This window comes from Parasteatoda tepidariorum, chromosome 8 (genome assembly GCF_043381705.1).
Source record: "Parasteatoda tepidariorum isolate YZ-2023 chromosome 8, CAS_Ptep_4.0, whole genome shotgun sequence".
Classification (NCBI taxonomy): domain Eukaryota; kingdom Metazoa; phylum Arthropoda; class Arachnida; order Araneae; family Theridiidae; genus Parasteatoda; species Parasteatoda tepidariorum.
The window spans coordinates 55,460,981-55,487,521 of record NC_092211.1 but is presented as its reverse complement, the minus strand read 5'-3'; the positions used below and the strand labels follow the sequence as shown (position 1 = coordinate 55,487,521).

General features: G+C 27.1%; 1 protein-coding gene and 1 long non-coding RNA gene across 2 annotated transcripts in view; both read left to right on the top strand.

Annotated features, from left to right (window-relative positions):
- Positions 1 to 1,635: 1,635 nt before the first annotated feature.
- LOC107447672 (prominin-1) overlaps positions 1,636 to 26,541 on the top strand; it is a gene marked incomplete at its 5' end in the record, with an annotated part of 41,150 nt that continues 16,244 nt past the window's right edge. The window contains 16 exon segments of the mRNA XM_043042447.2: positions 1,636 to 1,685; positions 2,371 to 2,576; positions 4,288 to 4,408; positions 5,287 to 5,341; positions 5,461 to 5,553; positions 6,483 to 6,685; positions 6,776 to 6,847; positions 7,131 to 7,188; positions 11,658 to 11,737; positions 11,817 to 11,893; positions 13,911 to 14,063; positions 17,038 to 17,170; positions 19,235 to 19,305; positions 21,718 to 21,790; positions 25,459 to 25,620; positions 26,029 to 26,196. Coding sequence (XP_042898381.2) covers positions 1,636 to 1,685; positions 2,371 to 2,576; positions 4,288 to 4,408; positions 5,287 to 5,341; positions 5,461 to 5,553; positions 6,483 to 6,685; positions 6,776 to 6,847; positions 7,131 to 7,188; positions 11,658 to 11,737; positions 11,817 to 11,893; positions 13,911 to 14,063; positions 17,038 to 17,170; positions 19,235 to 19,305; positions 21,718 to 21,790; positions 25,459 to 25,620; positions 26,029 to 26,196 — 1,775 coding nt within the window.
- LOC139426191 (uncharacterized) lies at positions 9,642 to 9,874 on the top strand. The gene is made up of 2 exons (XR_011637384.1): positions 9,642 to 9,707; positions 9,798 to 9,874. It is a non-coding gene; the product is annotated as an uncharacterized lncRNA (long non-coding RNA).

The following is a 26,541-nucleotide window of genomic DNA, read 5'->3' as shown; positions in this document are numbered from 1 at the left end:
TTAGTAAAGAATACATTCCTTAGTAAAGAATACATTCCTTAGTAAAGAATACATTCCTTAGTAAAGAATACATTCCTTAGTAAAGAATATATTCCTTAGTAAAGAATACATTCCTTAGTAAAGAATACATTCCTTAGTAAAGAATATTTTCCATTGCTGGGAACAATGTATTCATTCATAATTTACATTTGATTTTGACAAATATGTTATTCTAATTTAATAAAATAGGTAAAAATATATGGCAGAAGGTAAGGCTTGAAACTTGTATTACCTTATATGCTTGGTGAACAAGTTTCTCTTAATTATAAAACTCAAGGAAAAAACTAGGTAAATTGGTTTTTGACATTTTGTAAATAATTTCTTACTGAAGAATATTTGCGTTAGTAAAGAAAAACATTCCTTAATAAAGAAAACATTCCTTAGTAAAGCATACTATTTTTAGTAAAGCATACTATTTTAAGTAAAGAATGCATTCTTTAGTAAAGAATACATTCCTTAGTAAAGAATACATTCCTTAGTAAAGAATACATTCCTTAGTAAGCAATACATTCCTTAGTAAAGAATACATTCCTTAGTAAAGAATACATTCCTTGGTAACAGTCAACCTGTTTCAAGTGCTTAAAAACAGGCACCAATTTCAAGTCTTTATTAGAGGTGAATGAGAAAAAGCTAGTGATTTAAAATATATAAAGCATAAAGTTGTCATTAAAAAATAGAAAAATAACGATGAAAAACTAAACTAAATGAACCACAGTAGCCAAGAGAGAAAAAAAAAGAAAAGAAAAACAGAATAAGAAAAACCACAGTGGAGGGAAAAAAACAAATCCGGGAATGATTTCAGGGTCCATAGAGACAAATCAGAAACCCTGATTTGACCCTCTCCACTACTGTGGTTTTTCTTATATTTTGTTTTTCATTTTTTTCTCTTTTGGCCACTGCAGTTTTACTAGTTTTGTTTTTCACTTTTATTTTTACATTTTATTGGCAAATTTGCATTTTATATTATATTTCAAATTACTTTTGTTTCTTCTCTTTCACACCTGGCAAGTCTTGAAAATGGGTGTCTGTCTTTTAAACACTTGAAACATGACTATTGCGAATCATGAATTGACTGCTATTTCAAATCTGCATATTTTTGAATCAAATGAAATTAATTTTTTATCAAGTAATAGTGTAAGAAATAGTTGCTTAATTTATATCAAAATAATAACACACATTTATATTTATCAATTATAATGTGTTGAATATTTTGATACTCAGGATTTTAAAGTGGACATAGTTATAAATTTTCTAGATGCTTTATAAATTTCTTTGTTTTCATAATAAACTAAAAATTTTTTTTATGTTCATAATTTTTATGTAAAATTTATGCAAAGTAAAAATTTTTAACATAATTTGTTAAAGAAAATTGTTCTTTCAAGCAATAGATTTGTAGTTATTATTTAAATTATAAACATGAAGAGCCATGTTTACTGATTATACTTTGTAATGTGATCAAAAATTTTTGTGTAGTTATGATGGTGCATTTGATATATAAAGCATAAAATTTTGTTATTTAAGCTTTATATGTTCCTTTTGAAACTATCTTAATGTTTTTTTTTTTTTTTCATTTCCCCCCTTCAGATTATGTCATAGATATTGTTTCTGGAAAACATACATTATCTCCTCAAGAGACTGTTCTGAAGGTAATTTCGATTCTACTCATTGTTTTTATGTTATTTGTTTTAACTCTCTTTTTTTCTTCTTTTTTTTTACAGTACTGGGTAACAGACTAATAATCAAGTTTTGGGGGAGGGAAATATATTACATGTGTTTTTGAGATCTTATTTAAATTTTTGAAATGGGTTAAAGAATTGTAAAAATTTGATAATACAATAGTTACATTTTTTATTTTATCTTACCCTGCTTTATTAATATTAATTACCTTTGCTTTATTAATATTAATCAAAGATCTAAACTGAAAATAATGACCGAAAATGTTCCATTTGTTTAAAAATGATTTAGCTTTAAAATCTGTGAAAAAGTAGTCCCCCCCCCCCCAACTTTTTCTTAATCAAATTCAACTTAAGAACTGAAATCCTTTTTTTGAGCAACTTTTGTGATTTATTTTTCTTCAGAAGTATGACAGAAAAATGAATTTAAAATGGTATAATTATATCACTTACCAAAATCATTTAGAAGTATTTGGCCCTTGCTATGTAAGTATCATTTGTATATTGATTCCGAAGCTGAGAAAATATTGAGAGTTAAAAAAAATTTTTTTTCCTTTAAGTTGTGAACCCTACTATATTTCATTTTATTTAATTTGCATTATTAAATTATTACTTTTATAAAATCTAAAATCTTTGATTAAATTTTCTATTTTAATAGTTGGCAGAAATGAACTATGCATTCCTGAGTATGGTTATCATTGGTATCATCTATATCATTGTTATGTTAATTTCCGGACTTTTCTTCTTTTGTTGTCGTTTTTGTGGACGTTGTGGTGCCAAAAATAGCCAAAAGCAACGACACACTGATAACTGCTGGAGGAATTTCCATAAGTTCTGTCTAATATTCATGATAGCTTTTCTTGTGTAAGTTAAATTTGCCTTTTTATTATTTTTTTTAATACAGAATTATACAAATCTTTAATTTTATCAACTTCAGCCATATTTTAATGTTAATTTAAAGCACCTTTTTTTTAAAAATCTTTTATCCAAAGCTAATAAGTTACCATGTAAAAATTGTTAATATTTTAAAGTCTTATGTTATTTGCTTGAAACTGCTAACGTAAATCTATTAAGACTTAAAATATGTTCTTGAGATAAAATATTTAAATCCAGTAGTTATATTCAGATAATACATACACATATAGAATAGTCATATAGGATGGGATTGTAGTTTCTACTGATTTGAAATATTTTGTCTTTATTTGCTCTGATGTTCCTGATTTTTGTAGGCTTTCAGTATATTCCAATTTCTACTTAATACAAATTGCAAACCAGAGTTTTAAAATAATCGACTTAAAGAATAGAAAGATGTGAATTTCTGACATAACATTTTTTATTTTAATTAATTGTGCTAACACGAATCACAAAATTCAGTTGTCCAAATTATAAATTTAGTTTCTCAGATAATACTCACAAACACTTCCGGATTCAAAATATTTTGTTCTGGTGTTCCTGATTTTAGTGGGCCCTCAATATATTCCAATTTCTACTTAATACAAATTACAAATTAGAATTCTAAAATAATAGAATTGAAAGATTTGAATTTCTGATTTGACATTTTTTATTTTAATTAATTGCGCTAACCAAAAATCACAAAATTCAGCTTTTCGAAGTTGTAAATCCAATTTCTCACTTTTGGTCATTCTATGAAAAAGGAATGCTACATTTTTGCTGCTGAAAATTTTTCTTAATAAATTTATTACTTATTGGAAAGTGGTGTGAAAGATAAACTTTTTAATATTTTTGAGAAGTAAATTTTTTTTTTTTTTTGCTTGTACGTCAAATTGCAATGAAAACATTGTTTTTAATTTTTTATACTTTTCATTTCATTTATTGCAAAATTGAAAGTACTTTTAAATGTCCAGATTATGATTGAGTTTTTTTATTTTTTGTTGACCTCTGTTTTTTAGCATGTTGATAATATGATTTATATGATATGATGTCTTAATTTTTTCATAATTGCAATGATAATGACTGTCTAGGTTTCATAAATCACAATTCATAAAATATGTGAATATTAGTAATCTGCATTTGTAAATTGCTAAACAATCCTTTAATAATAAAAATGCTCATAAACCAACTTTGTGACATAGCATAATAAAAGTGTACATTTGACCGACTGTCACCTTAGTTATTTTATAATTACCTTCCTGATGTCATGCATTTTTGTTTCCATCTGATATGTTTAATCAGAGTGGTGTGTAGTTACGGTGGTATATTTTTTACTTTAATGTCTTCATAGTTTAATGTTCAGTTACAGTTTAATGTTTGTTCATTAAAAAAATATTTATTAATTAAATCCTGTCCATTGTCTAATGTGTTTGATTTTCAGATTATCATTGATTCTGTGAGTGTCAGTTAATCAGGTTTCTTATATATCTATGAAATAAAATGTATATCAGAGTATTGTATATTGCAGTATCTATATTGTATGACTTATACTTTAATAATGTTTAAGATAGTTATTTTGGATCAAAACAAAATTATTTAAAATAAATAAATTTAGGATTTGGTTTTACATATATTATATAGTAGAGAATAATTTTTAATTTATTGATTCTATTTACATTTTTAGTGTACCTATTGTCTGCATGTGCATCATTAATCAACACATGATGCACTCATTCCCAAATGTTAAAGGAAATGTTACAGAAGTTTTTAATATTGTACATAATTTTGCCAATGATACTGACAAGGTGTGTATAAACTTTTATGATTATTTACAAATTATAATTTCTTGCTATATTTTTTTCAAAACACAGTAATTAAATAATTAACAATTGTTAGTTGAAGAAATATTTTTGTTTAATTTGATTAGATCATCATTGGAATATGTAAAAACTAGCTTCATTGGAATATGTAAAAACAAACATTTTATATTCAAAAGTACTTCTACCTGTTTTTTTAAACTAATTTTATGTGCTCTATACTTGGGATTTAGTATTTGCAGAATTAATTTTACAAATATTTTGCATTGAGTAACTATTCTCAAGCTAAGTGAAACTAGTCTGTTAATGTAAACAAGGAAGATCAGATGTTTTCAAAATGTTTCTCAACATCGCTATCCATTGATGTCTTAGATAGTACTAAAACAGCATTTTCATTTCTTAAATTCAGACTCAAAAAAAGAAGAAAAAATATAAAAAATAGGGGGGGGGGTGAAGGTGTTATTAACATGTTCTTCCATTGAGTTTTTTATTGTATAGCAACATGTCCTCTTTTTACTATTAAAAAGAAGGAATCAACTTTAAAACTTTTTTTTTTAAAATGCTAGAACTGTAAAGAATTTCATTATATATATTTTTCATAAAAAGCTTAAGTTGTCTCTTCCCTTGATGTTTTTTCTTCTCATGTTATTGTGATTTTTATTGCAAATTTAAATAAGAGTACAAAAATTTGAAAAATTCTAGACTTATTTTTTTAAAAAAAAAATATTTAAATTTTATTTTACAAATATGTAGATAGTGCAATTGTTATGTTTCTAATGATTTACTTGCAAATATTAATAATTTTATATTTAAGAATTATTTTAATTTTAACTTGTATAAAAATTTATATTTTTCTGTTTTTTTAGGATGTTGATAATGCTCTTAAAGAAGCACAGGGTAGTCCAATAAAAAACTATGAAGGTGATTTTCTGCTTTTTTTCTAAAAAAACAAAACAAAAATTATAAAATAGAGTTGAAAGTAAAAATTAGATACTCTTGAGTGTCAAAAATCGTTAAACTTATGTTATATTTTTTTCCAGCATTTAAGGCTAATTTTGTGGAACTAGTACATGAAAATATATCCAGCTCAATAGATCATGAGAAATTAGAAGACATAAAAAACATAGTTACTTGTAAGTATTTGTTATTTTTCAAGATAATTTTGAGACGCATTCCTGTATAAATAATAACCTTTTATATGATGTATATTTTAACCTTTAACTTTTTGGCTTAATCCAAAAGTTAAATTTCAATGAATTTATGTGTAATTCTCTTGAATAAGAAAAGAAAAACTGATTTGGGGGTACAAGAAATGATTTGCAAATTGCTGATTATAAATTATTTCAAATAAAATATGCCTTAATAAAATTGTGTTTTCTTTTTCTTTTTTGGCTTACAATTTTAAGTTTTCTTAGGAAAAGAATTCTGAAGTAAATAGTAACTAAGTTAATTTTTTAAAATTTACTGAAAAATATATTTTATTATTTTTATTTAACCTGACAACTTCTAAATTTCCTCGTTTTTTATTATTATTATTTTTTTTCAACTTTATTTTATGACAATAAAAAACAGGTGATATTTTGAATTTATAACATATCAGGTTGTGTGTCTGTTGTTTTACATTGTATGTTGAATTGGGTTGTGTAATATTTTGTATAATTTAGAAATTCTCTATTCTGTTTTTTTTTTTTTTTTTTTTTTTTTTTTTTTTTTTTTTTTTTTTTTTAATATTTGGCACAGCTCTGCTGTCATGAGAAGAACTTTGAAAATTTATTTTTGATACTTTTGAAAAATAAAAAAGAACACATGCTAATATTTCTGCATTTTCATTGAAAATTTTTAAACTCTTAGTGAATAATTTTTATTATTTTTTAAAAAAGGTCTGTTAGTTAACATATATTGTTAAAATTATAGTTTAGTTAGTTGACAAATATTTTTCTTCTAGAATTTGATTATTTTTATGCATGCATTTCAGGACATAGTAGTTAAGTAGAAGTTATTTTCATGAATAAAAAATTATCTACTGCATTATATCATTAATTACTGTTTAATTAATTTTTAGGGGTCTTGTCTGTTGAAAACCAATATGATGCTGTAGTCAATGCATCTATATTATCTGACGCTGTAAAACATCTGAAGTCTAGCATTTCAAGCATAAGGGAACATATGAAGAGTATTCATAACTGTACAAATTCTAACAAAAAACTGTGCCAATTGACTTTGCAGGATTTGCCTATAGAACGCATCAATATTGATGATGCTTATGTAAGATCATACTTCCTTTTTTAAATTGTAATTTTGTAAACATTTATTATTATTTAAATGAACTTATTTTTGTTGATAATTTTATTCTAGACTCATGTTCATGAGGAATTTCAGAAACTGATTAAAGCAAACTTCGATCAATTAAGAAGTGTAATAGATCAGGTAATTATAATTTCACAATTTCATTTATATACCTACCAAATGTATTAGCATTATATTTAAGAAAATCCTCTACAGTGATGACATGTACCCAATCATAGAAAATATATAAATTCTAATGATTCTACCTTTTTATAAAATAATCAGAAATAAGAATGCAGTGAATTTCATGTTCATAAGCCTGCACTCTATTGCGTTTCGTTAATCTATGTTATCTTAATGTATTTTTATAAGATTATAGTAATCTGCATTTAATTAAAATTGTGATTTTTTTATTTTATTTCAGATACAAAATAACACCTTTTTAAGGAATAAGATAGAACAAGAGAGTGAAAGTTTGAAACGTAAGTATTTTTAATGTGTTTAAAATTGAGATTAATTAGATGTGATTAAATTTTAGTGATCGTGCATACAATTGCAGTTTGTAAGTTTTTTTATAGTTTACTTCTTATGAATTTTAACCCTAATTTTAGTTAGATGAAGGTGTTTTGACCTGTGTCATACAATTATTTGAAAAAAATATTAACAGAATTTTTTTTCTTCGCATTTATTTTTAAAGCTTACTTGTGGTAAGCAATGCATGTGAAGTAAGGTTTTTTAAGTAGTTAAAAGTTTCATTATTAAACTATAATTTATTATTACATTATGTTATTGTTTCTTATCAAATACACCGCTTGGGGTGGAGAAAATATTAGGTTACATGGGTTACACAAACTAAAAGTGCTTTAGTGTACTTTCTATTTAATTTGTTTGTTTCTATCTTTTTTCCATTAATTATTTCATATCAAACTTAGTTTACCTCTAATACCATGTTTTGAATATAAGTGATATGAGTTGCAGGGTAGTTGCATGCAGCATTTTAGCCTGCTTAATTCTTTTCACAGAAAACTTGTATATCAAAGACTGAGGCATCTTTATATTTTAACTTAGAAATTATACTTTTAATGTGATGTAGTTTGCATTTTAGTAGTCAATTGCCTGGTAGAAAAAACGTTCCAGCACAGCAACGAACACTGCATATTATTACAGCATCTGAAGATTATTTTTCATCTAAGTTTTGTTTTTAAAAGGCAAGCAAAAAAATGTAGGAAATTCCTAAAGCCATTTTTTAAAACATGTCAATACTTGTTAAGAAAAAAAAATTTAAAAACTTAATTGAGAGAATGTTTTTTTTCTCTTCTTAAAAAGGACTTTTTCTGTTTCTTGAGGACTGCATGAGAACTTATTTAATTTTTTAGTATTTGTACCAAAGAAAAAAAAATTGTAAAATTGTTTACAATAGCTCATGTACCGAAATTTAAAGTAATTATAAATTTAAAAATAAAGGACCGATGTTAAATATCTTAAAATGTTAATTAAAGGTGATGTTACCATTAGAATATATTATTATACAAGGAATGGGTTGTAACATTTGATAGAGGTATTCAGTCGATAAAGTTTAAGACAATCAAATAAAAATGAGAGATTAATTAAATAATAAATTTGGATCATTATTAAATGATGGAAAGAAAAGGCCGAAAGTGATGGAAAATAGTAGAAGGACATGTTGCTTAAGTGCCACGTGAATTAACCCAACAGCAAGGGCTCGTGGTCAAGATAAAGTTAAAGGACGACTGAATAACATCTATAAAATTTTACGTTTGTGCAAATAAACACTGGTCAAAAAAAAGGAAAATATGAGAATGTTACTCACCACTTATTATTTACATCATGGAGACAGGTCTAACATCGGACATTTTGAAGTGATGAAAACCAAAAGAAAATACAACGCTTAACTCGCTCACAAGTTTATTTTTAATTGTTCCTTTGTCTTACAACAGTATCAGTTTTGGAATGGGATGGGTGGTCCGTCATATATAAAAAAAATACATTTAGGCATCGTAAAAAAAGTATAACTAAATGAATAACGAAAAATGGCAAAAAAAATGTAGCTTTGGGGTGGTTTGGCATGGCTCGCTGACCATGATGGTCAGATCACCAGCCGCGCCGCAATCCCCGAGAGAAGTGTGTACTTTTCAGTACCAAAAATGTTAATGACAGGGATGCTACGCCTGCGCCATTTGCGACAAACTGAGACAAAACGGCATAACTGCGCCATTTTGCGACATTCAGCTCAGTTTCTGCCAAAGCTGCGCCATTCTGAGACAAAACGTCCAAAATTTGGCAAACCTGAATTCAGTTTCAAATATTAATCCGCATTGCCGTGAGTCATTGGAGATCATTTTGCCGTTCACGTCTCCAAGGGATGAAAGACTTCCACGAAAAAGCGGNTTTTTTTTTTTTTTTTTTTTTTTTTTTTTTTTTTTTTTTTTTTTTTTTTTTTTAATATTTGGCACAGCTCTGCTGTCATGAGAAGAACTTTGAAAATTTATTTTTGATACTTTTGAAAAATAAAAAAGAACACATGCTAATATTTCTGCATTTTCATTGAAAATTTTTAAACTCTTAGTGAATAATTTTTATTATTTTTTAAAAAAGGTCTGTTAGTTAACATATATTGTTAAAATTATAGTTTAGTTAGTTGACAAATATTTTTCTTCTAGAATTTGATTATTTTTATGCATGCATTTCAGGACATAGTAGTTAAGTAGAAGTTATTTTCATGAATAAAAAATTATCTACTGCATTATATCATTAATTACTGTTTAATTAATTTTTAGGGGTCTTGTCTGTTGAAAACCAATATGATGCTGTAGTCAATGCATCTATATTATCTGACGCTGTAAAACATCTGAAGTCTAGCATTTCAAGCATAAGGGAACATATGAAGAGTATTCATAACTGTACAAATTCTAACAAAAAACTGTGCCAATTGACTTTGCAGGATTTGCCTATAGAACGCATCAATATTGATGATGCTTATGTAAGATCATACTTCCTTTTTTAAATTGTAATTTTGTAAACATTTATTATTATTTAAATGAACTTATTTTTGTTGATAATTTTATTCCAGACTCATGTTCATGAGGAATTTCAGAAACTCATTAAAGCAAACTTCGATCAATTAAGAAGTGTAATAGATCAGGTAAATATGATTTCATAATTTTATTAATATACCTACCAAATGTATTAGCATTATATTTAAGAAAATCCTCTACAGTGATATAAATTCTATTGACTCTACCTTTTTATAAAATAATCAGAAATAAGAATACAGTGAATTTCATGTTAAAAACCTGCACTCTATTGTGTTTTGTTAATCTATGTTATCTTAATGTATTTTTTGTAAGATTATAGTAAGCTGCATTTAATTAAAATTGTGATTTTTTTTTTTATTTCAGATACAAAACAACACCTTTTTAAGAAATAAGATAGAACAGGAGAGTGAAAGTTTGAAACGTAAATATTTTTAATATGTTGTTTAAAAATGAGATTAATTAGATGTGATTCAATTTTAGTGATCGTGCATAGAAATGCTGTTTTTAAGTTGGTTTTTTTTATAGTTAACTTCTTATGAATTTTAACCTTTATTTCCAAAGTCCTCTGCTTTGCCATTTATTGATTAATAATCGTTTATTCACACTTGATGTTGTGACACTTTAAAATTACCACACGCAACAAAATACTTCTATTTTACAGGCTTATTTGTTATACATTATTGTATCAAAGTTTGCATCTTTTTTGAAGATTAGTATTAAAATAGTGTTTAATAAGAAGCAGTTTAAAATATTAGTAGTTTTAATTGCTATCATGCAACATTAATTTGATTAGATTATTATCTTTATAAATATTAGTTAAAGGTGTTTTTGCCGTAGTCATAAAATTTAAAAAAAAAAAATTATTACAGAAATGTTTTTTTCCTTACATTTATTTTGAAAGCTTACTTGTCCTTAACAAAGCTTGCTAAGCAAAGTTTTTCAAGCAGATAAAATTTCGTTATTAAATTGTAATTTTTATTACATAGCATTATGTTAGTTTCGTATCAAATACACCGCTTTGGATGGAGAAAGTTTATAAGGTTACATGGGTTACACAAACTGGAAGTGCCTTAGTATACTTTCTGTTTGATTTGTTTGTTTCTATCTTTTTTCCGCTTATTATTTAACATCAGACTTAGTTTACCTCTAATACCATATTTTGAATATAAGCGATGTGACTTGCAAGGTAGTAGCAACATTTTGGCCTTGCATGCGTCATTTTAGCCTGCTTAATTCTTTTCAAATAAATCTTGTATTCCTCGAAGACTGGGGCATCTTTATATTTTAGCTTGTAAACTACATCATATTAAAAGCATAATCTTTATTTTTAGTAGTCATTTGCTCGGTAGTAGTAGAAACATTCCAGCATGACAGCGAACACTGCATATTATTACAGCATCTGCAGATTATTTTTCATTTAAATTTTATTTTTAAAAGACAAACAAAAAAAAATGTGGGAAACTGCTGAGGCTTTTTTTTAAAACATCTCAAAACTTGTTTAGAAAATAAATTAAAAAGCTGAATTTAGATTTTTTTTTAAAAAAAACAACAACTTTTATCTGTAGACTTAACTAAATGAGGATTTTTTTCTTTAGTATTGATTAAAATTGAACTTAAATTTTAACTAGTTTTTATGTATAATTTTTAAAAACATTACCTTTGCAAATTTTGCTACATGTATGTTAGACGAAACTGTATTTTTACAATAATATCTGACTGCATTGAGGTCGCAGAATAATTTAGATTCTTGATGAGATTGTTAGAGATTCACTTTGTAAACTCAGCTATCAGGGTCATTTGAATTAATAAAATGCAATCTGTGAAATAGGTTTACACCAACCTAATAATTTTTTTTTATTAGTGTAAGTAATTTTATTCTCTTAATGTTATTTTAGGTTTTGTTGAAGAAGCTACTACAGATGATAAAACTGTTGCTAAGAAAATTAAAGAAGAAACAAAATATTATACTGATAAGGTTAGTATTTATTTTCTTTTTAGTTTGTTATATCACTAAAATTAATTCAATGGTCGTACTTATTCATATCAAATTACAGATGAGAAAATTTTCTAAAATTGGAAAGGAAGAATTGGAAAGTCGTTTTAAAGAAACTGATGGAATTGAACCATACAGGTATTTATTAAAGAGAAAGCTTAGTTTTAAATCGAGTTATCATTTATTTTTCTCTTACATCATAAAAATCATTGGTTTGATCTTTGTGCCATGCAACATTGACTCAGCCTTTCATTCCTTCAGCGGGTCGATAAAATTAGTACCAAGCATGCTTGGGAACTAAACACTGGAGGTTCCGCGTTCGGCTGACCAATCTGCTGAAACATCTGCTCTTGTACTCCAGAGCCCACAGTCAAGAAAACTGAGATGGGAACAGTAGACCTTGTTTTCTATGGGATGTCAGGCCACTGAGTATATTTTTATACCAGGGATGGGCAAACTACGGCCCGCGGACCAACTGTGGCCCACCGGAAAGTCTTATCCGGCCCGTGTATAGAATTTGAACTTGCCAATGCGTGGAGAATATAAACGATATACATCCATTTTCTTGTCTGTGTTTAAAGCTATTTTCGTTCTTTCTTTTTTAACAAAGTTGCAGATGACATTTTTACTTTCTCTATTTTTGTCCTACAAAGCATAAATTGATGGAAATAGCTAACACAGACAGCTTCAATTGGTAAAATGTTGAAAGAAGAAGTTCTTTACAGAATAGCCGTAGATTGGCGCCATCTAAAGCAGTTGTTTCTAAGTATGCCAATGTTTGAGTTTTACAAATCATTACCAAAAGTTAGTTTCCCAAATTTAATGAATCATACCCAGAAAATCAGTGCCATATATGCTTCATCTTATATATGTGAACAAGTGTTTGCAATGATGAACCTTAGAAAAAATCATTTCAGAAGTAGACTAATAACTAAACATTTAGCCAAGTTCCTTAAAATAAGTACATCTCACTTGGAACCTCAATATAAGGAACTTTTAAAACTGAAGTCACAATTTCATTAATCTCATTGAATATTTAAATTAAAACTTGTATATTGTTTTTTTATTTTATTTATTTTAGCAATTTTTATCTGACCCACCAAACTTTTTTTTCTCGATCTTTTGCCCTCAACTAAAAAAGATTGCCCACCCCTGTTTTATACCATTAAAAATATTACAACTTGTTTAAATGTTTTTTTTTAAATGAAATTCTGATTTATAATTAAACAGGGTAAAATATTTAAAAATGTTAACTGTGCATAAAATAATCATAATTTATTTGCGTTAATAAAAAATAATATAAATGCTAATAATAAAATAATGATAGTATACATAATAACGATAGTCTACATAGGCACTTATTCTTTTAATGTTAATTAAAAGCATGTTAATGTCACATGAAATTTTAAGAAAAGCAAATTTACTTTTAAGAAAAATCTAAAGTAATTCTCAATTTCAAGAAAAATGATGTTATGAATAATAGATGATGTTATGAATAATAGTTTTTTTTAAAGTTGCTTTATATTAATTATTTTAATTATCACTTTATTGTTTTGGAAGCACGAATTTTGTGACTTCAAAGAATTTTTAGAAATTGAAAACTTTTACAGAGTTATGTATTTTTATCAGAATATTTGGCCTGATAATCAGCTGAATATTCAACCAAATATTCGGCAAAGTATTTTTTTGAAAAGTACATTTAAAGAAAGTTTTTTTTGGGGAATCAGAATAGATTTACTAAAGAATAATTTACTTGTTAATTTATGCTCTAGATTATTTTATACTGAACCATTAGTTATGCACTGCTGATTTTTAAGAAAAATTATATTCAGGCAAGTCTATTTCATAATTTTTTGCAAAATTTTTTACCTTCAAGAATTGGAATTTTTTTCTGTTTTTGTTTCTGCTGTTTTCCTGTTCTAATTATAGTGCTGCATTATAACAGAGCGTCTCTTATAAACTTTATTTTTTATTGTAGCTTTTTCCTGTGCAGTAAGTCGCATGATTTCAAAATCAAATATCGAAATTAATATTCGTGCGATTTAAAAATCATGCGAATATTCACTTAATTAAAATAAATAAATGTTCATATTCACACAACCTAGCTACTATTCTGGGTTGTTGGTATTTATAGCTCTGAATGCTCTTATTTTAGGTGGTGGGTTATGTTTGGGATAGCATTGGTTTTATTGCTGCCTGTATTACTACTCACACTTGGACTTGTGTGTGGGTGTTGTGGACATGAAAAAGAACGCCACCCTACAAAGAGGTCATCTGCATCTAACTGTGCTGGATATTGCTTTATTTTGTAAGTGTTTTTAATTAAGTCATTAGTATTTTTATTCAAACTGATGATGCAATATTTTTTGTCTTTAATGTAGTCCTCTGTAGTAATCGTTTGTTATTTAATTTAAATTTCTTTTGTAGATTGGAATGTTCATTTTAAATTTGTATGTTACTTTGGGGTGTTGTTTCCTTGAGCCATTTTAAGGAGGAAAAAAAAAACACAGTTTTGAAAATATATGATATATTTTAAAAATCAATAATTTTATATCAGAGTTAGTATTTATATAAAATTTTCCTTTTAATATTTATATGGAATATGATATATAATCTTTCAAGACTAATTTTATTATGATTCTTTTGTGCATTATACAACATAATTTCACCTTATACAAATTATTGCCAACATTTATACATGCAGGGTATCCGCGTCATGATTTTAAAATTTTTAAAAAAAAATCATGATAAGTCATGGATATAGGTCGCCGAAAAGTCTAATTTTTAAAATCGAATTTACGCCCCTCCCCCCATTTCATGGTGTTCCGAATATCTGAATTCGTAACAAAATCTCAACTCACAGTCATATTTGATTAATATATTAAATTGTTTTTATCGTGTTCTTTAAAAATTATGGTGTTCTTTCAAAAAATGAAAGAAAAAACATAATTTCTAGAGCGAATTATCTTTTAAACTTCTGTGATTTCAGAATTTTTGTTATTATTTTTTATTTTATCAATTTAAAATTCTAGCTGAAGCAAGCCAGTCATTGGCGAATTTTTTTATTCCGAAATGAGGATAGAAAAATCCTGAGTATTTCTTTCCTTTCCGATGAACGAGAAAAGTATCTTTAGAATGTAATTGTGCAGGAAAAAAATTTGCTTTTGTATTTTTTTCAGCTATTTTATTGCTTCAACTCTTTCTTTACTCCGTTTTCTAAATTTCAAATCTATAAATATGAAGATGCAGAGTATAGCAGTTTTGGTTATACCTATCATTTCAATGAATGTTATTATAATGCTTTTTTAAATTTATTGTTGTGTTTTTGTCGGAGAAAATAGTAACTTCGTTAAGTTGTGAAAAATTCTTGGAATTAGTCATGGAAAGTCATGAATTTGAAAATCTAAAATGTAGCAGATACCCTGTACATGTCAGCTTTATTAAATTATTAACATAAATTAAATATGTAATTTTTTATTTGGTTAAATTATTTCATACATGGCAGCATTTTTACTCTCATTACTTGTAACAAAAATTGAAATGAAAACTACTTACTTTTACTTGTACTTCATTACTTTTTAAATTTAGTACCTTTACTTGTTTTTTCGTCACTTTGTTTGTAAAAAATTTAAATATTTGTAACGAAAATGTTGAAAGAAATGTAAATTGAAATTAACATAAATTGAAACTCCTTTTTATATGCAAACATTGAATTTTGATTTCTGATTTAGTTTCTGGAATTTTTCAATATTCACTGTTTAAAGTAATTTTATAACATTTTTTCATGCATTTTGAATTTTTATACACTTAAATTAAAATTCAATGTAATTTAAACTAAAAAAATATTTTTCTTTCTTTCAATATTCTAATAAAATTTAAAAATAATTTGAATTTGCAATTTTCTCGAAATGTACTTAAGAATCGTTATTATATTTTCTTTGTTCTGTACTTGAATTTTGATTTACTCGATTTACACTTTCTACTCGATTCTTTTAAAAGTATCATTCCCATGTATGATTTCTTTCTATGTAAAATCATTCCCATGTATGTTCTTTATGTTTGTTACCCTATGTTTTATTAAAAGATAAAATAATTTTATTTTTTTATTAACTATGATTATTAAAACATCAGTATGGCTAAATTATAGTTATTTTAGAGAAAATTTAAGAACAAAATCATAATTAAGTTTATGTGCGCAATACTTCGTTGACCGGCAATTTTACTCAGAAACTGTCATGTCACTAATTGTTATATTTCATACGCGATGCACAGATTTTGCACTTAAATTTTATATAAATACTTTTGTTTTCTTAATAATCAATGTAACGGCAAACTTTTAAATTCAATACAGGGGTACAACTCATTAATTCAGTGCTGCAACTAATCAGACTTTATCTCTGTATAATAGATGTCTTAATGATTAATTTGTAATTTAAAAATGCCTAATAAAGAAGAATGATTTTCGTTGTTTTATCGTATCTCTGCAGTTTTCCCTGTTTTAGTTACAATGGCGATGTAAAAGAATTTTCATTATTACAACACAGCATGATAACTAGTTACATAATTTCATTGTTAGTGGGATAGACTAATGGTCATCAAATAATATGATACTGACCAATATCCTCAGTGGTAGATGGATCATGGGTTAGAGTCCCCTTGCAGTTAGGCTAACTGTGGGAGGTTTCATGGTTTTCCTCATCATGTAATGCAAATGTGGACTAGTTCTATCAAAAAGTCCTTTACGAAGGCAAATTTCTCCCAATGCTTGATCCAGGGGTTCCTTGTCTTCTGGATTGTGTTCAAAATTACAAGGCTACGGAGTTGAACATTCGTAGACGTAAACCCAAGATATTGTGTAAGCTGTTCAAAGACTGTTATAAAACAAACAAAATGTCATTCTTGTATACTTTTTAAATTTTTTTTTTTATTTCATGATTAGAATAAAAAAAATTTAATTCCAAGAACTGTTGAAATTTCCCAAATATCTGTGGTTGTATACTACACGCTTAACTCAATGAATTCATAATACTTATATAGGATGTTTTAAATAAATTGCATTTTTCACAGTATTATTTGCTAAAATGATGTAATTTATATACTTGTAAATTTTTGTTTGCTTTAAGTTAATTTCTTTTGTTTCTTGATCTGATGGTTTGTCATAAGTTAAATGAAAATTTAGAGATAAGCAATGCAAGATTTTTACATTAAAAATTATCAAAGGAATTTTTTTGAAATATTATATTCTTATGTTTTATGATTTGTTTTTTGTTTATAATTTTCAGGGCTGTTTATTACTTTTTCTTGGTATCTTCAGTATTAATGTTAGCTACAGTTGCTCTTTTTATTGTTGGAGGAAATATGCAGTCATTTGTTTGCATTCCACTGTATGAAGAAAAGTTTACTCTTTTAGATGATGTAAGTATTCTATAGTTTATACTTAAGTTTAATCTTGATTTAAAGTGTCTTTGCAGGGATACATGTTATAAATTTTTCAGTATCCTTTTCAATATTTAAATTTTTTTTCTGCAGTTCTTTTTCAATAAATATAAACAAAAGATTACTGCAATTTTCAAAAATTACTATGTATCCTGATTTAGACAAAACTGCTTTGTGTATCTGATGTTAAATTATTTAAAAATGATTTAATTTTACTAATCCTAATACTTTGATAGAAATGAAATAAACTTCTTTAATTGTTAATTTATTTGTAATTTCAAAATCTCATTGAAATTATCAACTTCATAATTATGTTATTACTTAGCATTTCAAAACAAAGCCCATGAGCATGCAATATATTAAAATATTGTATTTCATGGTTTTGTTCTTGTTATATCTCGAAAGGTTGCTATGAAAATAATCCAGGGGTCGTCCTGGTATGAAAATAATCCCAATTTTATTTGGGATTTATCACTAGTTTTCTGTTTAAATTTCTATTGAATGTTTGAGCAATGTCTGACACCTAAAGATTGTTAAACACAGTGTTAATTAAAACTCAAAAGTTTTATTTATTTAATTTTGAAACTATTATTAGGAAATTGATGTGTGGGGAAATATTGAAAAACTGTTAAATATTTTTTTTGGAAGATTCATCTTTCAAATTCATGTAAGGACTTCTGGTGGTTTGGAAATGAAATGTCCCTAAAAAATTATATACTAAAAGTAAATGTGCTAGAATTCTTTTTATTTTTTATACTTAGATGTTATTCCATGTGTTACATTTCTTGTGCCATAAATATGGAAAATTTCAGCCAAAAAAGGGTTGCATGTTTTTACTTTCTGATTAAATATTAAAGGTTCTTTCTTCAATGCTTTTTTTTCCGCACAAAAGGAAAAAAAACAGAAAAGCGTGCCTTAAACTTGAAGCCACACTTCAATTTTAAGCTGTATTTACTATTGTACCAAAAAGAATTGCCTGGCTAAAATATTAAAAATATAAATTGCCAATTTTATGAGGTTCTTTCGCTTCGATAAAAATTGTTAGAATCAATGAATAATTCTCAATTTTCGCATCATTTTACAAGTCCAATAAATATTGGATTGCAGTACTTTTTGAACATTGAAAAATAGGTGTCAAATGCTTAGGGTTCACACCAGCAATGAGAATTTAGTGGTCCAGTGGGACCACCTTGGTATTTATTTGGTGGTCCAAAAAATTGCTATGGTAGACAAACTTGAGAAAAATTGAACTTAACAATTACATAATTACAATAACATGTTATGATACTCATCAAAAATTATTAATTGCCTTCTATAACAACCTAAAACTAATAGGTTCATTCGCCCATAATGATTGAAAATTAGTACCTAGTTATTAAAATTAAGAGTAAAATTATATTAGTAAATAGATTCAACATAAAGATTAAAACACTGAGACCAAATAAATGAAGAAAACAGAGAAAGTAAGAATTAACAAAATATTGTACTAAAAATTGATTAACTAAAAATTATAAAATTTTAAATAAAGTCTAAAAGGGAAAAAATATTATTTTATTGATGAACAATTTACTGCCTGTACATGAAGGCAAAACACAGCACAACATGTAAATTTGAAATCTAAACGTTTAATTTTAAAAAGTTTTGTTCCAGACATTTTCTGTTATTCCATTTGAATACCACATATTTGAATTTCATTCCACACATCAAAAAAAAAAATTATACAAATTTTTTTTTTTCTTAATGTGTGGAATTTGATGCAAAAAAAAGCTATTTTTCATTACTATTTTGTAAATTAACAAACAAATTTCAAGACATTAATTTGTAGAAAATTTAGCAAAAATTTTTGACATGTCATCTTACTGGCTTGAACCCTACAAATACTTTTTATATTTACTAAATTTCTTTCATTTAAACTGACTAAATTGAACAGTTCCTAACTTAATGAGTAATTGTGACAAAATTATGACAGTTATAAAAATAAGATATTATTCACTAATATGTGTTTTTGACAATTAATATTTATTTATATCTATCTTTCCTTAGATAACCCGAAAGATATCAACTATCGAAAATAACACTATATTACAGCGACTGAAGCCAAGTAAATTCTTAAAGTAAGTCTTACTTTTGTGATTTGCTTTAATGTATTGATTTTATTTATGTGTTCAATAATAAGAGGAATTTAAGTACAAAATTTTTTTTGTAGGTATGGTGTTAAAATGTTCTGATTGTTTTTATTACAAAATAAGAAAAGGATAGAATAAAACCACTTTTAAATTAATACATGAACACATTGTACCATCATTATATCTTTCATTATTTTTTATGTATAATGAAAGATTAGTGTAATTTAATGAAATAATTTTAAGGAAATAAAACAATTCTAAAGTAGTATTTATCTAAACAGTAGTAAGATGAAAGAGGAAAGTACTCTTTTTGATCGATAGCTACAGTTTTTGAGGAAAAATGTGGAAACAACAGCAATAAATCGCACAATAAAAAAATATAAATACCTGAAAGTTCTTACCTTTAAAATTATACCATTAGTGGAGTCACCCATTTTAAGTACCTGGACACATTAATAACAATATAAAGTTTTTAAAAATTTTTTTTTTTTAATTTCCAATGGCAGGACATGAACAAGAAATAACACAGAAAACAAATGCAAAGACAAAACAGGTGAATAAATAAACTAAACAGAACGACCGAAGTCATTGCCCTAAAAGTTCTCTGGCTTGCCAATAAAGCGACGATTCAGAGCCGGAATGCAATGCAGCACAGCGGCGGAGGTGGGTCCTATTCATGGGCTCTGCCAAGTTGCAGAGCGGACAGTCAGGTGAATTTAGAATACCGATGCGGTGCAAGTGTTCAGCCAGACAGTCGTGGCCCGTTAGGAGTCGAAACTGTGCCACAACTTCACGGCGTGGACCATTAGGGATATTTAGGAGGTCATCTTTCCACCGCTTGGCTTTTATTCTTTTTTGTAATTTGGAAGCAAGAGTTCTTTTATCTTATATATTCTTTTATCTTAACAATATAAAGTTAAAAGCCGAAATTGGAAACCAAATTTTGATGGCTAATGGATGTTACTTTGGATTGAAGAACCAATTGAAATCTAAATTTATCTCCATGAATAATAAAGTAAGTTTATATAAAACATTCATTAGATCAATTATTTTGTATGTAAGCAAGACTTTGGCACTTAATAAAGCAGAAGAAAATAGTTTACTCACTTTTGAAAGAAAAATCCTACTAAACATTATGGACAGCCAAACGTTTTGAGAGTTATTAAGTCATACAGGATCAGATGGCTGGGACATGTTTTCGTCGAGATGATTCTGATCCAGCTGAAAAACTAACATTTTTAAAGATTGAGGGTACTAGGAAAAGAGGACGACCAGCATTAAGGCGGTTGAACTGTGTGGAGAAGGACCTAAAAGTATTGGGAGTGAATCCATGGAGAAATCTAGCTACAAGTCAAACTGTCTGGAAGAGGTATATGTAGAAAGCCTTGAGCTGCACTAGGCTGTAGTGCTGTTAAAGAAGAAGGAAAGTCCAAATAACTATTATTAGTTTGGAAATCTTAATCCACAATATTTCAGTGTGTGTAATTAACTTGCTCTTATTTTTTTTATCAGTAGAAAGACTGAAAATGCTTTGTAACTAGACATTCTGGCTTAAGTGGCCTTTCCTAGATTTTTTTCTGTTTAAGAGCAATTATATGTCTAAAATACTAAATAATCATTTGATGTAGATATTGTAGAGGCTCATTAATAGAATTCTTTGAGATTTTTTGTTCCTATCAGGATAATGAAAATTTTTGATTTATAGGAACATCATGATGTCAAAAATGCTAGTATTGTTGTTTAGTTAACTGTTTCCACTTTTTACAAAATAATAATTTCAGGCGTTTAAAAACAAACTCAAGTACTTTTTCAATTGATGAAATTGAAATTTTAGGATATTAATCGAAGCTCTTCATATAACTGCAGAATAAAATTTTAAAAAACATAAACGCTGTGCAATTAGCCTCCTTTTTCCTTTATATATATAAATTGAGACATTGGAGATATTTCTTAAACCATATTTTAACAATAATTAAAACATGTTTTATTGAATATCGCAAAATACTTAATGGGCCACTATGGCAATCTATCTAGTTATAAGATTCAATATTTGTGCTCATATGAGGTAATCATGATTAAATACACACTTAAATAGAATCATGATCCTATTTGAGTGTATTCATGTATTATTTTCTCTCATTCAGATAATTAATTTTGGAATTGCTGAAAAAATGAAAAGGAAGACACTCCGTCTTTCTAATGTGAAGCACTTGTATTTTTATTTACTTTTAAATTACAATTTTAAATATTTTATTTACTTTAAGAATTTAATTTTTTTGGTAAATATTTTGTTAGTTGACACAAATATTTAGTTTAAATGTGAAGTTAAATTTTCTTGAATTTTTTTGTTTTGTTCTAAAAACTTGAATTTAATTCATTTCTGTTATCTTTTTATTTTAGCGATTGCTATCATGACCAAAGCATAATTTATGCTATTGGATTTCTTGATCAAAATGACTCTATGTCTTATGAGGTAATTACTATTTTTATTATGCAAAAAAATATCTGTTAAAATTAAATTTGTTTAGATTTGGTTTGTGTAGTTATATGAATGCACAGTGGAGTTTTTCTATAATGAAATAGTTCTAGTTGAACAATTTACTTTTAAAGAACATTTTGTTATATTTATTTAGATAATTATTGCATGATTTTTGGTCTGTAATGATAACAAAAATTCATTGATTGTATTTTGCGAGCTTAAATTTTCATCAAAATGTTTGCATTTTAAGAATGAACTTTTAATATTCATTGTACAGTGCACACAAAAAAAATCAATCATTAACTAACATACTTTCGACTATTATTTAATAAAATAATGAATATTTACTAAAATTTATTTTTTGCATAGAATTATTTTTGGATAAGTGAATTTTATAACTGTGTGTAAAAATGTTGTTTCAGTTTGTTTAAAAAGTTCTCGAGATATGGCGAAATATGCAAAAAGTAAAATTAACATTAAGGGGTCCAAACTTTGAATTGCTTTCTTGACCAAATTATGGGGACCATATTTTCCAGATTGCAGCTACCCCCTATATTTTGGGGGTTGGAAAACCAAATCTGTTGAAAAAAAGGGCATGTCGTCTGCTCTTATTATTGGGTTGTTCGGAAAGTAATTTCGTTTTTTGGGGGGGAAATGAAAGACAATTTTGGTATAATGAATAAATATTTTATTGAATTATTTATTGCCCATTCTGGTCCAACACCTTTTGCCATCTTTCTGGTAGTAGCATGATTCCACGCTCATGAAATTTTTGGTCTCTGCTGCCAAAAAACTGATCCAGGTGATTTTTGACCTCTTCATTTGAAGTAAAGGTTTTGCAGTCCAAAAAATTTTGTAGTGACCAGAACAAATAATAATCTGAAAACACCAGATCTGGTGAATATGGTGGGTGTGGCAGTGTATCCCATTCAAGCTGTAAAAGCTTTTGGCCAGTGACTAAACTTGTATGAACTCTCACATTATCTTGGTAGAACACTATTCCTTTTCTGTTGATTAATTCAGGTCTTTTCTGTTGAAGAGCATCATTCAGTTTGTCCAGCTGACAACAGTAGACTTCTGAATTAAGTGTTGTGTTATCCGGTAAATGTTCACAAAAAAATATTCCCTTAGTATCCCATCAAACAGGCAGCATCACCTTTTTTGATGGATATTGGCTTTCGAAATGCTTTAAGTTTAATATTTTTTGCTTCACAATCTCTTGCGTTTGACATTGTTATAGACAACCCATTTTTCGTCCCCAGTAATGATGCGCTTCAAAAATGGATCATTTTCGTGACGTTTGAGAAGTGAATCACAGACGTCGACGCGACAACAAAAATTTCTCTCCGTGAGAACATGGGGAACCCATACATCGAGGTTAAACACAGGCCTTTCAAGTGATCATAAACAGTTGAATTCGATAAATTTAACCTCTCTTCGATCTCGCGTGTTGTTATTCGCCGATTTGCATCAACTAATGCCTTTATAGTGTCTTTATGAGGTTCAGCGGGCCTTCCAGAACGTGGTGCATCTTCGACATAAAAATCGGCGGATCAAAATTTTGCAAACCAATTCTGTCACTGGCCTACCGCAAACACATCTTATTCATGCACATCGTTAAATTACTTTCTGGCAACATTTTTACCTTTTCTAAAGTGAGGAAGTAAAATATGACAAAAATGCTGTTCATTGCCCTCCATATTTAAAAGGGCGCACCAACCAAAAACTACTGTGTAGAATTAATTGAACTTTTTCACACAAAAGCCTTGCTACATCAGTTTTCAAAACATATCATGATAATGCGGCCTAAGTATGAAGTTGGTTTCGAAAAAATACAATTAAATCCTCTGTCCGAAAAACGAAATTACTTTCCGAACAACCCGATACATAGCATATTTGAGATCACCCCTCCGAGCCATTAAGATTGAGTGCTAGAAGATCCAATTATTAGATCAAAAGTTATTCAAAGTGGACTATTTTTTTCCCACTGTACATGTGGAAGCTTTTGAAATGTTTAATTTTCCTTTAAATACAATTCTATTGTTATGCATTATAGTTGAAGTAAATAGTTCCAGAGACTGACAAGTGTAAGAGTAAAATAGTTGCAGTAAAATTCGAACTTCCAATTACAACGTTGGTAAAAAAGGGAATAATAATTAAAAGAAAAGTGTCTGGAGAAATTGTTATAGGCAGAAATTTTCTTTGTTAAATGAAAAATATTTTGTTATACTGAGAAAAATTTCTGTAGCGAAACTTCGTTGCAGAGTGACTATACTATATTTAACATTTTCATCTATGTAAGACTGTTTTTCACAAGTGTTATATATTTGAAATTTTAAAATGGGCAAACATAGCAATGAAACTAAGTTTCACTTTTTTTTACTTAATTTATCCCTATTATATTTAAAGAAAGTAATTTTTGTTTTAATGAAGTCTGAAAGAATGGATTTATTTTTGACTTGCATGATCATGAAGAGATTAAAGTCCTAAATGCTGAAAAAATATTATTAAATATTTTGTTCATAAAGGGAGTTTTTAAAATTTTATTTCCTTATTATTTTTATGAAAAACAAGAAGTAATTGGCATTTTTAATTTATTAAAAATAAACATCATATTATTTTGCAATATATATTCTTAATTTTAAAAATTGCCATGCTTATATTATTCACATGGATGAAGCTTGTTGCGTGTGTTTCCTATAGTTAAGATTTTTATCAATTTAATTTTAATTTCCATTGTACAAGTAAAAGGTTCTTCCTTGGATCATGTTATCCCCTCTTTTTATTAATATCCTTCTTGTTTCTAAATATTTTAAAATCACTTTTCTGAATATGTTAATAATTATTTTAATAAGTATAAAAAATTTTCTAAAAATTTTGCAAAATAAAGAATGTTAAAAAATTTCTGGTCTAAATATCTTTAAGAAATAACCCCATTGATAAAAATTTCGATCCTACTCTTTTGAAAATCTATAAAAATTTATCAACTTTAAATCCATAAATTGATAAAGATTGAGGTCAGATGCTGGCATATTGGATTATTCGATATGGCTTATTATGAGTAACTTTTTAATTAATTTTTGTACAGTTATATGTCGTGTAAATTGAGGTTTCTCTGGCCAGTTTTTCCAAAAAAGTTTTTCATATTAAAAGTTTTAGTTTCTTTTTAGTAATTTAATCTTAGTTCATTAAGCTTTTTTTAATTAATCAATTATTTCATGTTAATTCGACCTATTTATCTATTAGTAATAAATTGATTCACTTATTTAAAGTTTTGATGCATTTTTTATTATATAGATGACTTTCATTTCATGAAGCAGCATTTAAACAAAAATAAAAATATTGATCATAAATTTCCTGTTCACAAATTAGTCTAAATGTTTCTTTTTTCAAACATATTCTTTATTTTTTTTTTATTTCATATCCCTTTTTTGCAAATTAATGTTTTTCTTTATTTTCCATTAATAAATATATTTCTCTTTCTAATTGTAGAAAATAAAGTTATTTTTTTTAGAATAGGTTTTTTCATATGTAGTTAGACAACAAAATATTATATGATAAGCAGCTTTTGGTATTCCACGCAGTTTATTTCGAACTTTATTACCCTTATTAACTTAACATTAACATTATTAACTTATAATGTTTTTTTAATTTTCCTTTAGAAACTTCTGACGCAAGTTGATCTGATGAATGAAGCAGATAGTGAAGCAATAAATGATAAATTGAAATCGGCTCTGTTAGAAATAACTTCAGGAATACGAGAGAAACTCCATCAATTTACAACTGCTTTAAGTCTTGGTGAATTGAAGGAGATACCAGAAAAGGTTTGTTTCTTAAATATGTTTTTTTCCCACAATAAATGTAATTGAGCATATTTTAAGGAATATTTTGAACATATTATCTGGAAAAAATAAATGAGTGGTAGCCAAGGTTCTTTAAAACTACTGAAGAAAGTTTAAATTTATCTTTCACTTGCAAATTACAAAATTATTCCAGAGTTATTTTTTACATCTATATATATTTCCTTTAAATTAAATATTTGTTGCTATCTTAAAACATCTATATATCTCAATTTAGTTTCCACTTTAAAAGATTTTCCAGGCTGTTGTGTTTATATAAAGTGTATTTCTATGCATTCAACTATATGCGGATATTTCTTTGCATTATTTATTATAATTTCTTTTCCAACAAATATATAAGTATATGAATATTTTACCTTTTTTTATGTTTAGCTCCAAGAGTTTTTGAGAACATCTAAGTTTAGAATAAATGACTTTGTGCATAAAGTAAGAACTGCTTTGGAAGAGGAAGGTGGGGAAGATCTCGATAGAAATCTGTTACTAGTCAACAGTTCAGCAGAGATGCTTTATGATGAAGTTCATGATTTTGAAAGGAAACTGGTTTGTTATATTTCTCATGATTTTTTAAAAATTATTATTTACCTTTAAGCAATTATATAGTAAACAGGGTCTGTGCTAAGCCATCGCCATTTCACCAAATGCTATAAAATCGTAAATTCGGCGTGAAACAAATTGCATTTAAATTAAACTATTGGCGAAAATTTTTTTTATCCCCAAGAAAAACATAGATTCCCCTCAATCCTAAAAGTTACATCAATATGAATTTTTCCCGATCAAATAGTTCTGTTCGCTTACAGTAATTTCAGTTAGATACGTCGCACAACTAATTAGAATTATATTAAGTTCAGATAATGCAAGCAACAAGACATATTATATATGCATAAA